The 17,038-nt window shown below is 46.6% G+C and overlaps 1 protein-coding gene across 4 annotated transcripts in view; it reads left to right on the top strand.

Moving 5' to 3' along the window:
- TMEM132B (transmembrane protein 132B) overlaps positions 1–17,038 on the top strand; it is a 414,018-nt gene that overhangs the window by 310,338 nt on the left and 86,642 nt on the right. For all 4 annotated transcript variants that reach the window (XM_057527275.1, XM_057527277.1, XM_057527276.1 and 1 more), the window contains one exon: positions 9,352–9,538. In XM_057527275.1, the coding sequence (XP_057383258.1) occupies positions 9,352–9,538 (187 nt within the window). The remainder of the gene's footprint in view (positions 1–9,351; positions 9,539–17,038) is intronic.

A 17,038-nucleotide genomic window follows, 5' to 3' on the forward strand; every position in this document is an offset into this window, starting at 1 on the left:
AAGAATCCGCATATAATGAGGCCCTTCCCAGTCTAGGTGCAGAGAAATCCTGTGCAACACGACAGGAGAAGGGCTTTCACTGAGAAACAGACTCTTTGAAAGATAATTAGAGTCTTGTGTGTGCCTCTGCTTGTGTATGTCACTGGGCCTGGGACAGAGGTGGGGACACGGTCCTTTCTATAAATGTGCCGGCATGAATGAATGAGTGAGTGTGATGTTTACTCTCCCTCCAGCACGATCTCTGGAGTCAGACCGGTGGTGAACCCCAGAGACTCCATCGGTACCTCCATCGGACTTGGAGGAGGATGGTCCTTGCCGGGGCCCCTGGTCAGATGGGGCCATGTGACTGGTTCCGTCCTCACTTCCAGACCAGAGCACTTCATTGTCAGGGAGAGAATGACCAGAGCTCTCCTTTCCCTTTGGGTCAGAGATCAAATGTTCTAGAGGCAGAACAGAGGGTACAAAGTGCTCTGTTTGTGTAAAAACAAAGCAAAGAATCACTCATGTTCAGGCTCGTAGGTGCCCGGACTATCTCTGGAGGACCAATGAGAAAATGGATAACTTTGTGCCATTGGCAGCCACATGGATGGACCTAGAGACGATCGTACTAAGTGAAGTCAGTCAGACAGAGAAAGAGAAATACCATATGACATCACTTATATGTGGAATCTAAAAAATGATGCAAATGAACTTACTGACAAAACAGAAATAGACTCACAGACTTAGAAAACAAACTTATGGTTACCAAAGGGGAAAGGTGGAGGGGAGGGATAAATTGGGAGTTTGGGATTGACACATACACACTACTGTATTTAAAATAGATAACCAACAAGGACCTACTGTATAGCACAGGGAACTCTGCTCAATATTCTGTAACAACCTAAATGGGAAAAGAATTTGAAAAAGAATAGATACATGTATATGTGTAACTGAATCACTTTGCTATACACCTGAAACTAACACAACATTGTTAATCCACTATGCTCCAATATAAAATAAAAATTAAAACAAACAAACAAACAACCAAACAGCAGTGGATTCCATGAGTCCTTGTGCGTAACAAGAGTATCGCTCAAGGTTGGTAGCAGGAAGAAACAGAGGACAATTCTGAGAAGCTGTATTCAGGAAGTCGGAGGGAGGTGATTTCTGGTCTGTCATTTCCTACAAAGGTTTTCAGAATGTTGTCAGAAAGACAGAGGCAGAGGGGGGAAAATTAATTGTGGCAATTGTCTTTGCTGTCTCTGGGCTTGCCATGGTGATGCTGATAAAATCAAATAAGCTGGAAGTGAGGAGAAATAGTGTGAGAAATAGTCCAGGATCCGGCAGCTGAGAGAGTGGAGGCGCCCATGGTGTTCGCTCATTATCAAGATTGATTGTGTTCAGCTCTGGGAAAATGTTGGTAAGCAACACCTCACACCAGTCTGTGAGGTACTTTGAAATATTTAAAAATGCAAAAAAGAAGAAGAATTTAATATCTTTTTTTTTCTGTGGTTGGAAAGTGGGGCAGTGAGTTGGTCGACTTATCATGAGCTGGTTTGAGTTAGGTGGAGAGTTTCTGGGAGTATTTACCACAGAAAAATGTATTTGAGATTTCCACAAAATGAGAATAAGCCAAGCAAGGGAGAGTTGATGATGGTAGCTTTCTTTTTTTTTTTTTTTATTGAAGTGGAGTCGATTTACAACATTGTGTTAGTTTCAGGTGTATTGCAAAGTGATTCAGACACACACACACACACACACACACACACACACACACACACACGTATTTCAGATTCTTTTCCAGATAAGCAACAATGATTGACTGTGTAGCATAGGGAACCACAATATATTCAATATCTTGTAATAACTTATAGTGAAAACTAAAAAGTATATAACGGAATCGCTCTGCTATACACCTGAAATTAACACAATATTGTGAATCAATTATACTTCAATTTAGAAAAATAATGCTACAGTCAACACTGGTGCGCAACTTTTTATGTGGACGTATGTTTTCATTTCTCTTGCGTAAATACCTAGGAGTGAACTTGCTGGTTCACGTGGTAATGCTCTGTTTAGTTTTTTGAGGAACTGCACAGCTGTTTTCCAAATCAGCTGTACCATTGTACATTTTTACCAACAATGCATGAGGGTTACAATTTCTTCACATTCTTGTCCGCATATTTTTGTCTGTCTTTTTGACTACAGTCATCCTAATGGTTTGAACGTGGTATCTCACTGTGGTTTTGATCTGCGTTTCCTTAATGGATAATAATGTTGAGCATCTTTTCATGTGCTTATTGGCCATTTTTATATTTTCTTTGGAGAAATGTCTATTCAAATGCTTTGCCCCATTTTTTTTTTGCTATTGAGTTGTAAAAGTTCTTTATATATTCTGGATACTGATTTTTTTTAATCAGATATATGATTTGCAAATATTTTCTCCCATTCTATAGGGTGTCTTTCCATTTTATTGATAGTATTTGAAGCATTAAAGTTTTAAATTCTGTTTCTTCTTTTTTTGTGTGTGTGTGCTTGTGCTTTTGGTGTTATATCTGAGAAACCATTGCCTGAACCAAAGTCACAGAGATTATTGCTTATGTTTTTTCCTAAGACTTTTATCATTTTAGCTCTGACATTTAGGTCTTTGATCCACTTTGTGTGAACAGCACCCTGCTGTTCTAGCTGATGGTTGCCACGTGGGAATGTGGGGTAGATAGTGTTGCCTGCTCTTCCAATTTTTCCAAGAAGCCAGAGATACCAAATTTTTTTTGGTGTGAATATTCTGCATTTAAAAACATTGGCACCCAAGTCAAATTTCGTGAAAGCACAGTAGTGGAGGTGGTTATTAACTGTGGCCCTAGCCACGTGCAGCACAGGTGCCGCATTGTAACCTCTGGGTTTTCTAGTAAACTTTCCTAGTCCGCCAGAAATGCAATAAACGAACCCCTGTTCTTGGACTATTCCCATCTGACACAGTCTTAGGATTTTTTAAAGGTTCTAGATAGCAATTGAATGAGAAGTCTTGAAATTAAACCAATGAGGAGAGAAGGTTTTGAGTCCAAAAGTCCCTGCTCTAAACTAGGGGCTTTTAAATGTTTTTAGACCTTTGCCTGCCGACTGCAGCCTGATTCGTCAACCTGAAACATTCTTTCCACAGCGAGCTCGGAGAGAGCAGTGCCGCCTTTTGACAAGGCAGACCTGAGAAGGCAGCGCCTGGATCTTGTGAAACTGCAGAAGGAGATGATTTATTCATGCCAGGCTCTGAGAGCTGGGCATGAGGTCCTGACGAAAAGAGCTGTGTGACAGGCAGAGAGATGGACTAAAGACCCTCTGCCCGATGTGGATGAACCTAGAGTCTGTCATGCAGAGTGAAGTACGTCAGAAAGAGAAGAACGAATATCATATATTAACACATATATGTGGAATCTAGAAAAATGGTACAGATGAACCTATTTGCAGGCCAGGAATAGAGACGTAGACGTAGAGAACGGACATGTGGACATGGCGAGGAAGGAGAGGGTGGGACGAACTGGGAGATTGGGATGGACGTATATACACTACCATGCGTAAAATAGCTAGCTAGTGGGAACATACTATAAAGCACAGGAAGCTGAGCTCGGTGCTCTGTGACCACCTAGAGGGGTGGGTTGGGGGCGGGGGTGGGAGGGAGGCCCAAGAGGGAGGGGATATAGGTATACATAGAGTGGATTCACTTCATTGTGCAGCAGAAACTAACACTACATTGTAAAGCAATCATACTCCAATTAAAAAAAAAATTAAGAAAAAAAAAAAAAAAGACCCTCTAGACCCTCTAGCATGGGCTCTAGAGCCAGGCTCAGTAGTTGTGGCTCGCGGGCTCTAGAGCGCAGGCTCAGTAGTTGTGGCCCACAGGCTTAGTTGCTCCGTGGCATGTGGGATCTTCCCGGACCAGGGATCGAACCCGTGTCCCCTGCATTGGCAGGCGGATTCTTAACCACTGTGCCACCAGGGAAGTCTTTCTGAATTAGTGTTTTTGTTTCTTTCGGCTATAGACGTAGGAGTGGAATTGCTGGGTCATGTGGTATAAATATAAAATTGTATTTTTTTAATTGAAAAAAGCTTATTTAACTTTTTAAAAAGAAATTTCATTCTTCTATTTTATTTTTAGGATAGCATTTATCATGACCTGGGCTTACCTTGTTTGTTTATTTACCTGACTATTAAGAGAGAAATCTCATCTATTTTGTCTACCAATGAATTCTCCATGGCTAACACATATTCACTGCTTAATAAATGTCACTGAATAAATGAATATGCCAGGGATTGTAGTGACCATGGTGTTATGATAGGTTTTGACCTTTGAGAACTTGTGTTCATAAGATTTAGCAATTGTGCTCCTTGGTATTTACCCAAAGGAGTTGAAAACTTATGTCTACACAAAAGCCTGTACACGGATGCTTATAGCAGCTTTGTTCGTAATTGTCAAAACTTAGAAGCAGCTAAGCTGTCCTGCAGTAGGTGAATGGATAAATAAACCGTGGTCCATTCAGACAATGGGATATTATTCAGTGCTGAAAAGAAATGAGCTATCAAGCCATGAGAAGACGGGGAGAGGCCTTAAATGCATATCATTCAGGGAAAGAAGCCAATCTGAAGAGGCTACATACTATGTGATTCCAACTCTACGACGTTCTGGAAAAGGCAAAACTCTGGAGACAGTGAAGAGATCAGTGGCGGCCAGGGGTTGGGGAGCGGAGTGACGAATAGATAGAGCACAGAGGATGTTTAGGGCCGTGAAAATACTCTGCATGAGACCATAATGGTGGAGACTTGTCACTACACATTTGTTCAAACCTATAGAATATACAAAACCAAGAGCGAACTGTAACGTAACTGTGCACTCTGGGTGATAATGATGTGTCCATGTAGATTCATTGATTGTAACAAGTGTCCCAACATCCCGTCTGTTGGGGGATGCTGATGATGGGGGAGGCTCTGTGTGTATGGGGGGAAAGGGGGTGTATGGGAAACCTTTGTACCTTCTCCTCAATTTTGCTGTGAACCTAAAACTGCTCTAAAAGAATAAAGTCTTAAAAAAAAAAAAGATTACATTCTGGTAGTAGAGACAGACCTATCTTCTCAAAGCAGAGTATATAAATATACGTACCAGGCAGGCAGGAGAATAGGTCTCAAAACCCAGCTGACTGGGACTTCCCTGGTGGCGCAGTGGTTAGGAATCCTCCTGCCAATGCAGGGGGCACGGGTTCGAGCCCTGGTCCGGGAAGATCCCACATGCTGCGGAGCAGCTAAGCCCGTGCACCACAACTACTGAGCCTGCGCTCTATGAGACCGCGAGCCACAACTACTGAAGCCCACGGGCCTAGAGCCCGTGCTCTGCAACAAGAGAAGCCACCGCAATGAGAAGCCCGTGCACCACAACGAAGAGTAGCCCCCGCTCGGTGCAACTAGAGAAAGCCTGTGCGCAGCAACGAAGACCCAACGCAGCCAAAAATAAATACATAAAATAAATAAATTACAAAAAAAATACCCAGCTGACTGGTAGCTTCTCGTCTCCCAGAATGCATATGACACCCCCCTACACACAAATTGACAGAGTGTCCTACTTGGTCTGTTGACTGTGTTCAGAGACTTAAACAAATACGTATGGAACTCCTGCACTTTTCTAGGCACCGTGCCAGCTGCCACAGCCAGAGCAGCAGCAATACAGGTACACGGTTGTCCTGGTGGCATGAACAGTCAAGAGGGGAAGTCGGAGTTCAGTCTCATTGTATTTACCGCGAGTAACCAGCAGGCTTCCGCTGGGGCGTTTGCCCAGTGTAATCATCGTTCAGTATTTCCCTGGCTTTTTGGTCATCTTTTAAAATAATGCCCAGAAAAAGGCTCATAAGAAAAAAGCAGAATCCCTGAGACCAGAGACAGCCTCTCTTGCTCCATTTCTAGAAAAAAAAACTCATGTGGGGAAAGCATCTCCGCCTGGTAGCTCAGAATTATCTAGAAGTTTGTGGGGAGAAAAAATAGTTTAGGTAAACGGTACAACCTGCTGGAGAGCAGTTCAAGCTTTTGAACTCTCCCTCGTTCTTTACTGCTCTCTCCCCACCCATTGCCTTCCCTCCCCACCACCCTCCCTCCGCAAAACAATAATCATTGTCATCATGAGGGATCTGCTGAGAAATGGCAGGATGCGCTTCCTGGGGACCAGCTGCTGGATTGGGGCCCATCCGTCTCCCCTGCTCACATTTCTCCGCCTCCTTCTTGCTGGTGTGTCTGAGCTGCAGCCGTACTGTGCACTTGAAAGCTGTCCCACGGTCGCACGGAGGGGGCTTAGCTTTTATTACAGGACAGGTTTCCATGGGAAACAGGGCTTCTGGGAAGCAAGTCCTTCTGGGAGGAGGCTATGTGTTCTAGCTTGAGGGGAGAAACGGCCAAGCAGTGTTCCTGCCTGACCACTTCCACACACACACACACACACACACACACACACACACACACACACTTCACGCTTCTCCACCCCAGGGAAAAGAAAAATATCTGATGACTATCTCATGACTGAAACACTGATCCTGATTCCCCAAAGGCAGCTGGTAATTATTAAATTGAGAGAATCATGGAACACTTTCTAAATGGAAAGGCTTATCAAGAATAGATCAGGAACAGGTAAAGTTAATAGTTATAAACCCATTTCCATAGAAATGGACTTATTAGCGGGCATGCCAGCTGCCTAGAAGTAAAAGACCCCCTTCCTCTGGTTTGAGGGAGAAGACTTAAAATAAAAACTTATGCATAAAAGTGACTCTGACTGGATTGTTATTCCATTTGTAGCTGGTCTTGGGCAGATTCCTGTAGCAGGTCCACAGGAGAAAAAGAACCCACAGTTAAGGGGGGGCCAGCCTTCCCACGCAGACCCTGCCCCCTTTGCCCAAAGACTGGCCACTTCTGCACCCCAAGACCAGAGTGCGGATTTAGCAGGATTAAACTGCTGATAACAGAGAGAGTTATGCCCCTTTTCTTCTTGCGCTGGATTTTCACTTTCTCGGCAGTAGTTTTTCTGAAGTTTACTGAATGCTGAGACCCAGGAGGCATTAGAAGCAGTTCCTCAGATCTGCTTACAAGCACGGTGCAGACTAAAGAGAAACTGAAGATCTGATCTGATAGGGCCGAGCATCTCTTACAGGAGGAGACTTAACAAATGGATAAGTGGAGAATCCCTGTGATCAGAGAAGTGACTTTAGGCTGGGGTGTGGTGGCTGGGAAAGGGGGGTGACCGAAGCCGAGAAATGAGTGCTCAAGTTCCTAAGATCCTGAAACCCCTCTGGCAGGGCCCCGGGAAATAAGGGTCCCCTGTTCCCATGTGAGCCCACCGTCATCTTCTCATGAGGCCAAGTCCCTTATTCAACACACATTCCCTTCCCCGTGCAGAACAACATGTGCAAATAGATACTTGAAGATTCCTAGCTCACGGGTACCCACACCAGCCAGCCGGGACAACTGGCTACATAATTTTAATAAATTTATACTTCAATTTAAACAGCCACTTCTGGCCAGTAACCACTGTACTGGACAGAGCAACGTCAGAGAGTTTCTTAAAACCTTGGCTAAATGGAAAAAACGCTGGACGTGACTAATTCTAATGTAGTTCTGTTTGGGGTAGAATTCCATATCAGGCAAGTCAGTGTCGCTTAGTTCTGCCAACACTATAGCTATACTATAGCTATTTTAAAAAAATTTGTATTGGGGTGAAGTTGATTTACAATGTTGTGTTAGTTTCTGCTGTACAGCCAAGTGAATCAGTTATGCATATACGTATATCCCCTCTTTTTTAGATTCTTTTTCCATATAGGTCATTACAGAGTATTGAGTCGAGTTCCCTGTGCTATACAGTAGGTCCTTATTAGTTATCTATTTTATACATAGTAGTGAGTATATGTCAATCCCAATCTCCCAATTTATCCTTCTTCCCCATTGCCCCCTGGTAACCATAAGATTGTTTTCTACATCTGTGACTCTATTTCTGTTTTGTAAATGAGTTCATTTGTACCATTTTTTTTATTCCAAATATAAGCAATATCATATGATATTTGTCTTTCTCACAAGGAGCTAGAAGATTTAAAGAACAAATTTACTATAGCTATCTGTCAATACTGTGGTTTCTACCCTGTTCTTAAGGCTTCGTGGTTGGGGGCTGGAGGAGCTAGCTGTCCACGGTAGGAGATTCTGTTGGGCAAGCAACACGCAACAGGCTTTTTTTCAAAACTCTTTCCCTACAGGTTGTGAGTTGGGTGTCTGGGCTGCAGATCTTGCCCTAGATCCCCAAAGGCAGGGAAGAGGCTTCCCAGCTCATTTTCGTCCAGGCAGGCCCATTGTTGGTAAAGGAACAGGTTCGTGGGGTGACACAGGTTTTCGGAGCTGTGAATCATTCACTCTGCTGTCATATTGCTTGGATCCAGATACAGCTAGATTCAGGGTGACGGACAAAGACTTATGGAACAGAAGTCATTCACAAATCCCATGCTGGATGGCTCTTTGTTTTAACTCTCTGTTTAGTAACTTCTCCTGTCAGTGCAATAGTCAGCCTATAATTTATAAGTTCATGTCCATGATGAGAGGCTCTCCCTGTGTAGAAAGATGCTGAGAATGACACTTGCCCTTTTTACTTATATGTGCCCCGTCCACTTTCTTCCCCCTCCTCCAAACAATGTACAGTGTTCAATGTTTTCACTCCATGAATGAAGGCAGGTGGGGTTTTCTTACATTACATCCCCTCCCATTGCAGGCTGATGACATGGAGAATCTAGCATAGCTCCTTATTAATGTAGCTCAGAGTTGATGTCACGGACTATGCACCTTATGGGGTCCTTTCCCATCCTTGGTCTCACGATGCTTTCACAAGCCCACGTAGGCACCAATATTCTCCCCAAATTCTAAAGCTCAGAGTTTGCACCACGGGTCCACAGCCACACAGGTGAGTAGAAGTAGAAACAGCCAGAATCCAGGCTGTGCCTCACGATTGGAGTAATGGTGGCCCTAGATGAAGGTGTAGGGCCACGTCCCGTGTGTGGTGCTTGGATCGTGGCGTCCGCAGGCGTGGGGTTGGGGAGGACCGAGCTCTGGCAGTGCCCAGAGATGCAGTGCTCTCTGAGCTGCTCATTCAGGGAAGGACAGGGCCCTGAAGACGGATGGTCTGTCCACGTGGAGGTGTGGGCCGTCTGTGGGCAGCCTGTGAATCAGGCTCTATCGACACCGCCTGTGACCTGTTGAACTTGGCGAGCCTTCTTTGGGTTGACAAAGAGGAATGTGGCAATTTATCGCGTTCTTGACATTCTGCTGAGTCTCAGGTTTTAAACTGCGCTTTACCTTGTGTTTGTTTTGCAGAACAAATGGCTCCTTCTACGAGATCCTGCAAGTGGACTTTGGAATTGACAACAGCAGCGGCCTGGCCGGCGCCCAGCAGATCACCTGGCAGGTGGAGTACCCGGTGGAGGACGCCACGAGGGAGCTGGTTGTCGCTGAGATCTTTGTCAGCCAGACCTCCTTTGTGGGCATCGTCCCGCTCGCAATGGTGAGATGTCGGGCTTCAGAATCAGTGTCACAAAGATGTTTTCTTCGAGTACTTTTTTTTTTTTTGCCTCGGGGTGTGGCATGTGGGATCTTAGTTCCCCGACCAGGGATCAAACCCTGGCCCCTGGCAGTGAAAGCCCGGAATTCTAACCAATGGACCGCCAGGGAATTCCCTGAGTACTTTTAATATTCAAAGAAACATAAGCATTTTATAATCTGCTGTTTTCTATGCACCTTGAAGTTGCTTGAGCAAGGGAAATACACTTAAGTTATATTTTATTTACTTGCTTTCTGTGACGCCTCCTTGGAAACTATTTAGGGCCTGCTGTGTAAATCTGCTTTCCTTTGTGGATCCTGCTGAACTGTGTCCCGGGGAGCCCGTGTTTTTTATTGGCTCAACCTGTGTGCATCTCAGGACCGAGTGTTGTCCTGAGTGAAGACAGTTGCATTGAAATGCATCAGGAGTGAGTGGTGGGAACAGCCTCTCTATATGCTGAGTAAACAGCCCCTGGTCAATTGCCCTGAGAGTTCCCATGTAGCTTGGGGATTGGCAAACTCTAAAATGCAGATGGACCGAAAGAGCCTTATTGGGAACTGACCAGATGAACCTGGATAGGGTCCCAGAGACCATAAAACCACATGTGTTTCTGTTTCTGGCCTGGGGGTGACCAGCTCTCTCCTCTGAGCTTGGCCGAAGCTCTATTCACAGTCAGGCCCAGGGACCACCTCTGAAAACTGTCGTGGACAAGGTTCCAGAACCTTAAAGGACGGTGCCGATGGGTCACAGGGATAATAAACCCCGGGAGTGCAATATTGCTAATGCCCTTTCCCACACTGGAAACATCCAAGTACATTCTGCGCTGCTTTGACCTTCCTGTCTGGGACCAAAGCATGGGGGTCCACACCTAGTGATTCTAGGACAATCTGGGGGTACTTCTGTCATCCATACTCAAAGTTGGATACCAGGGGTGAGATCCTTGCAAATAAAACCCTCTATCCTACAATTAATTCTGCAATTCCCATATTTGTGTTCTTGACTCTTTGCCCCCAAACTCCCTTTCCCTACGTCTCCCCATATCTGGCTCCTTTTTCTGGATTCGACTGTTAAGAGGCACCTTCCCTGACCAGGGAAGCCAAGCTGGCTCTCCATCCCCCTTGCCCATCCCTCTCTGTCCACATCTTCATCCTCTTCTATCTTCTTCATAGATATTATCAGTGTTTGAGGTTCAGGATTCATCATCTGTGTTCCTCCCCAGAAGGAGAGATCCACGACGGTAGGCTTCCCGTCAGTTTTGTCCACAGCTGTGTCCCCAGCACCTAGAACAATACCTGGGGCACTTACGATTTGTCGAGTGAATGACTGAATCCCATGCTGTAATCTGAGCTACCGGGATCGTCTAGTCCTTGAAGGCTGGGCGGTTGGAAATGATCCACACCAGCAGTGATCTGCGTTTTGGTTTGAGGGCGGCCACAGTTTGGTGGGAAAGAGCCCCGTGAAGGGGCAGAGGTGGACGGATGCGGATTTTAGGACAGAGTGAGACAGTCCTATGTTCCCTCTCCCAGCACCTTTTCTGTCAATTCTCCAGATCGACCAAGATCTGGCTGAGGTTGTGTTATCTCTTTACTCGAAGTCCTTAGGATCCTGCTGTATGCCTCATCGGTACCAGTCAATTCCCTGGGGCTTCTACAGCCTCCTGCTACTTGTAAGGATGAGTGTCGTGCCCTTCTCTCGTGGGCAGGTGTCGGTTCCGAGAGGAGCTGGGAAGTGACGTATGTTGACCTGCCAGGAGGCTGGACCCAGGACAAGGGGTATGGACCTGCGGTCAGCCCAGTACAGCCCACCGACCAATCCAGCTTGCCGCCTGCGTTAGTAGAAAAAGTCTTATCAGAACACAGCCTGTTCATTTGTTCTGAATTGTCTAGGTTTGCTTTAATGCCGTGATGGCAGAGGTGGGCATTTGGGACAGAAAGTGTATCCTTGGCCAGAACTTTAATTTTAGCGTCTTGTAATAAAGTAACCTGAGGAGAATAGTGGTGAATGGGGACTATTATTCTGTTGTTATAGGGCTTCGGGGGATATTGTCTCCTAGTGTGGCCTTTCCCAATGAGACCTTTGCTTGGTGAGACCCTGCCACGCTCTTTGGCCGGAGGTGAACTCTTCCGTCATGCTGCTGCCTGAAGACCTAACTCATGGCACTGGTCTGAGTGGGGTGCCCCTCACTGGGTCAGGGCACGTGGTGGGATGGGACAGAACCTAGGGCAGAAGGAGGCGGTGAAACTTGGGCGAGGATGGAGAGCCTGGCAGAACAGGAAAGCAGGCCAAGATACAGGTCGGCTCGGACAACCTTTCCTCGGCCGCCAACACTTCCCCGTGGGGCTCATCTTCTGTCCTGTTCCTGTTCTTAGTGACAGGTGCCTGGTGCAGCCCTGGGAGGGGTCCAGCGGATGTGAGCGGTGCGCTTATTTTGGCTGCAGTGCCGGCGCTGGTTTGTTCTCTGTGGCACTCGCTCCTCCATCCCCCATCGTCTCCCCGGCTGGGGCCGTCGGAGCTGCTGGCTTCTCCCTGGCTCCTCCAGGGAGGCTGTTGTGTGTTTGTTGTGCTCACTGCATGTCTGTGACGGTTCGTGTCTCCCCATCTGGCTGATCTGTACTTAGGGATGGTTTCTTGCATTTGGCTTTAATTCCCACTGGCTGGGAAGGGCCAGGGTTGCATGGTTGAGTGGTGTCATGTATTGCAGCGCATCTCTTGCATCCCTGTGAAGAGTGGCTCTGAAATGACTCCAAGGGACCAGAGCTATTTAGTAAAGTTTGCGGTGGAACCAGAGTTGGTAGTTCATCTTTTCTCTTTAATCGGTTGTTTTAGCTGCTTTCCAAACCCGTAACTGCCGCAGAGTGGCCTTCAGGGGAGAATTTTGCCTACTGTTCTTAGGGTGTAAGTAACTTTTATGTAATTCTTCCTTTCACCTCCTCTTCTTCTCCGTTCCCTTCTCCCCCTCCCCCTCCTTCTACTTCTTCTCAGTGGCAACTAACCCTGGACAACTTATGCGTGATGTAAGGGTGCTAGATTACTCGTCCGTGGAATGTTCGAACAAAACTGGGCTTGTTATTGTATCAGAGTCTACTGAGGAGTGGAAGCCACTTTTGCAGGTAGGACAGAAAAACTTTAAGTGGAAGCACTCAGGTACACAGGAGGTAGGACAGAAAAACTTTAAGTGGAAGCACTCAGGTACACAGGAGGTAGGGCAGAAAAACTTTAAGTGGAAGCACTCAGGTACACAGGAGGTAGGATAGATGATAAGCCAGGAACAGAACACAGGAGACTCAGGAACCATAGCCGGAGTGGGAATCCACCCACCCCTGGGCTGAGAGGCAGGAGGAGGTGATCCTGGAGCCCAGGGCTGGGGTCCTCTAAGGAACACCGTCTTTGGGGTCAGCGCCTCTGGGAGCCAGAACCCATCAGGGGAAGGCTTGGGAATGGATCTGAGGGCAGACAGGCTCCGGCCGATGCCCTTTTATTGTACGATGTGAGTCTGAGGTCCCAAGGTGTCCCAGAAGCCTGTGCATCCAGAACCTGGCCACGCTGAGCCTCGGTCCTGCTCAGGTCTTCTCATGGCTCACGCTTGGCCCAGAACGCTCCATTTGGTTGATTTCTTGTCTCTTTCACCTTCAAAGCCAACTCGCACAGAGGGTTCTCCTGGCCACTCCGGCTAAATTCGTTCTCTCTTTCGTCTATAATTCATGCTTATTTACGTGATGATTCGTACACTGTCTGTCTCAGTCTGGCTCCAGTCACGAGAAAGAATTTGCGCAGGGAGAGGTTGATGTAAAGGATCATTAATTATAACAGGGACTAGAATAATGAGAGATTGCTTGGTGAGAAGTGAAGAGAATGCTGAAGAATATGGGAATGGCAGTCAGGAGCCTCCGCTGCCCTGGGGTGGAGTTAGGGCATCTGAGCCAGAGGCCTTCCCCCAACCCTCCGAGATCCAGACCTTGCTGGAGAGGGTACATTCACAGCCCGCTGAATGAGGAGAAGCTGCTGAGGTAGCATACCAGTGGAAATTGCTGGAAGTCTGGGGACAGCTGTCCTCAGGGAGCTGTCTCATCAGAAGCACTTGCTACCAAACCACTCAAAGTGGATGCTGGTGAAAGCTGCAGGTCACTGGGTGCTGCAGGAGCTGGATACAGGGGTTGGGGGGAAGAACCAGTGCTGGAAGAGTGCCCCAGAATCAGAAAGCAAGCACTTTCCTACTGAAGTGTCTCTCCAGCGCCCCCTACTGACGTAGTGTGACTCTTGCCCATTGGCAAAGGACAACTGTTAAAGGCTCAGATCCATTTTCCCAGAGCAGGTCATGAGGGGTGAATTTGGAGCTAAGAGGCACTGAATTGATGACCAGAATACTCTCTGTCTTCCTCCACTGGATCACAAGCTCCTCGATGGGAGGGACCCTGTTTGTTTTGCTCACCAGATGTTTTCTCAGCACCAAACATGGTGCCTGATACACAGTATCGGCTCAGCAAATGAGCAAATGGTTACATTTACCATCAGAACCTGAACCCACTAGCTGGATAGCCCTCATTTGCTGTATTAGTTTCCTTTTGCTGCTGTAACAAATCACCACAAACTTAATACTTTAAAGGAACACAAATTTATTATCTTAAGAGTCTGGAGGTCACAAGTCTGAAATGGGTTTCATGGGGCTAAAATCAAAGTGTCAGCAGGACTGTATTCCTTCCAGAGGTTCTGACGGAGAAGCTTCTCCAGCTTCTAGAGGCTGCCAGCATTCCTTGGCTCATGGCTCCGTATCACTCAGACCTCTGCTTCCCTCATCACATCTCCTTTTCTGACCTTCCTGCCTTCTTTTCCTTATAAGAACCCTTGTGAATACATTGGGTCCACCTGGATAACTCAGGATCATCTGCTCACCTCAAGATTTTTGACTTTCCCATTTGCCATGTAAAGTAACACATTCATGAGTTCTGGGGATCAGGATGTGGACATCTTTGGGGGACTGTTATTTTCCTACCACTTGCCTTAGGCAGGATCCCAGCTCTCCCTGTCTTGGTCTTGCTCAGTCTGTGCACCGTGCTCTCCATCCCTCCTCCCACGACCTTCTTTCATCAACACCCCGACCCCAGGCTATTCCCTGAGGAGCTCTCTGGACCTCAGGGTCATCCCCAGCCACCCAGCACCTCTGACAGCTCCTGGGGACACCACACTCCTTCACCAGGGAAGCACTTTGCTCTGCATTTCCAGAGGACCCCACAGCAGAGCTGCCACAGGCATGGTGATCACAAATCTCTTAGCTTACACACACAGCCTTGCCCCAGGGAGGATGTGGACCACCACGGGCTGGGGCTGCGTAGGCTCCTGTAATAGCTCCACATCTTCCTCCTCCAACCTCGGGGCCTGGGAGGAGATCGGACGGCGGAGCCAGCTGGCCTCTTATTCTCTGTGTAGCCTCAGAGCAGTCACCTAAAATCCCTTTGCTTTAGTATCCTGTGTGTGAATTTCCAAGTGAGAATACTTCTCCTGTCTATTGCACTGGGGTGTCAGATGGACCAAATGAGATACAACAAAAACAAACATGCTTAAAATATCAAGGCAAATATAAAAGCCGTGTATGCAGTGGGAAAGTGTCCCAGATAGATTGGAGCAGATTCAACTGTTACGTAGAATTAATGACCCTCTCTACCTTGCTAGTTTTGTTATCCTATTGATTTACCTGGTGGGGGGCGGGCGTCCATACTGACAAAATTTTCAATTGTTTTCTCCTTTGAGGTAGTTGGCAAGGAAATATTTTGGTCAAGAGTACAGGCTCTTGGGTCAACCTGCCTAGATGGAAATTTGGACCCCAGTGTTTACTAGTTTTGTCATCTTGGGCAAGTCACTTAACCTCTCTGAAACTCAAGCTTCGTCATCTGTAAAATGTAAAAATGAGGTTGCCTGCCTCTTAGAGTTTTATGAGGATTAAAGACGTACTGCAGGAACACAGCTGACAAAAATCCAGGGGAGAGAGAGGACCCCAAACTCTCCTTGAGATCCACTCACTCCACCCCCAATTCCATGGAACTCCTCAACCCTTGCTTAACCCACATTATTTAATAAACTCAAGTGTCTATTGTGAAAAAAAAAAAAAAGCACGTTGGCCTGGCACATTGTAAGCACTCAATAATATTTAGCCATCGTTATTTTCATCATTACCATTGTGCTGCCTGACCACTTGTAAGTATATGTGTCAGATTTTGGTGAAGGTCAAACAGAAGTTCAATCTCAGTATGGGTGGTGGATTCTTCACCTAGAGGAAAGAAAGAGCTCGATTTGATGAATCAGATACAGCCGTGGTGCAGGATGGAGAGGAGAGGTGATGGTGGGTAGGTAGTCAAGGCAGCTGCTGCCCACTGAACGTCTCACTCAACCTCACAGCGTCCTCTGAGGAGGGACTGCTATCTTGGGATTCAGCCCCAGTATTATGATTTAGAAGTTTGCTGCCACAGTGTGTGACCCTGTGTAGTGTGGGGTGCTATGGACACCCCTTGGGTAGCAAGCCAACCTCTACTTCAAGAAGGTAAATATGCAGGTTTAGGGAAAATCATGATAGAACTGGGGAGAGACCCCAGGTGTGGAAGCCAGGGTGAGGGCTGATGCAGTAGTCCAGGCAGGAGGGTCTGTAGAAGGACAGAGAGTGGTGATGTAGTCATCCACCCACCCATCCATCCATGCATCCATCCATCCATCCATCTATCCATCCATCCATCCATCCACCCATCCATCCATCTATCCATCTATCCATCCATCCATCCATCCACCCATCCAACCATCTATCCATCTATCCATCCACCCATCCATCCATCCATCCATCCATCCATCCATCCACCCATCCATCCATCCATCCATCTATCCATCCATCCATCCATCCATCCATCCATCCATCCATCCATCCATCTATCCATCTATCCATCCATCCATCCATGCATGTATCCATCTATCCATCCATCTATCCATCTATCCATCCATCCATCCATGCATGCATGCATCCATCCATCCATCTCTTGGTCCATTCGTCCACCCATCTGTCCATTCATCTGCCCATCCATCCATCCCTCCTTCCATCCATCCGATGGTCCATCGATCCATCCATTGAATGATCCATCGATTGATCCATCCATCCATCCATCCATCCATCCATCCGGTCAGTCATTATACAATCGACCACTTATTTAGCATACACTGTGTGCTGGATTCATTACTTTTTGGTGCATGGAAAGGGATAAAATGGAATTGATGGAAATTTTGAGTTGATCACCAGGCCTTGGAAACCATTGTGTCTAATGTTTCCATTTTAGCAGACGGCACAGATGGTCAACACCTTCAAAAATCCCATCTTAAAAAGGGCAGTCAAAAAAGAGGAGTGTCACAACCTAGGGCAATAACGATGTTCTCTGCATCATCTTTAAAATCTAAAATTTAGAAATAGTCTTTGTGCTGCCCCCTCCATGG

This window comes from Balaenoptera acutorostrata, chromosome 13 (genome assembly GCF_949987535.1).
Source record: "Balaenoptera acutorostrata chromosome 13, mBalAcu1.1, whole genome shotgun sequence".
NCBI classification, from domain to species: Eukaryota; Metazoa; Chordata; class Mammalia; order Artiodactyla; family Balaenopteridae; genus Balaenoptera; species Balaenoptera acutorostrata.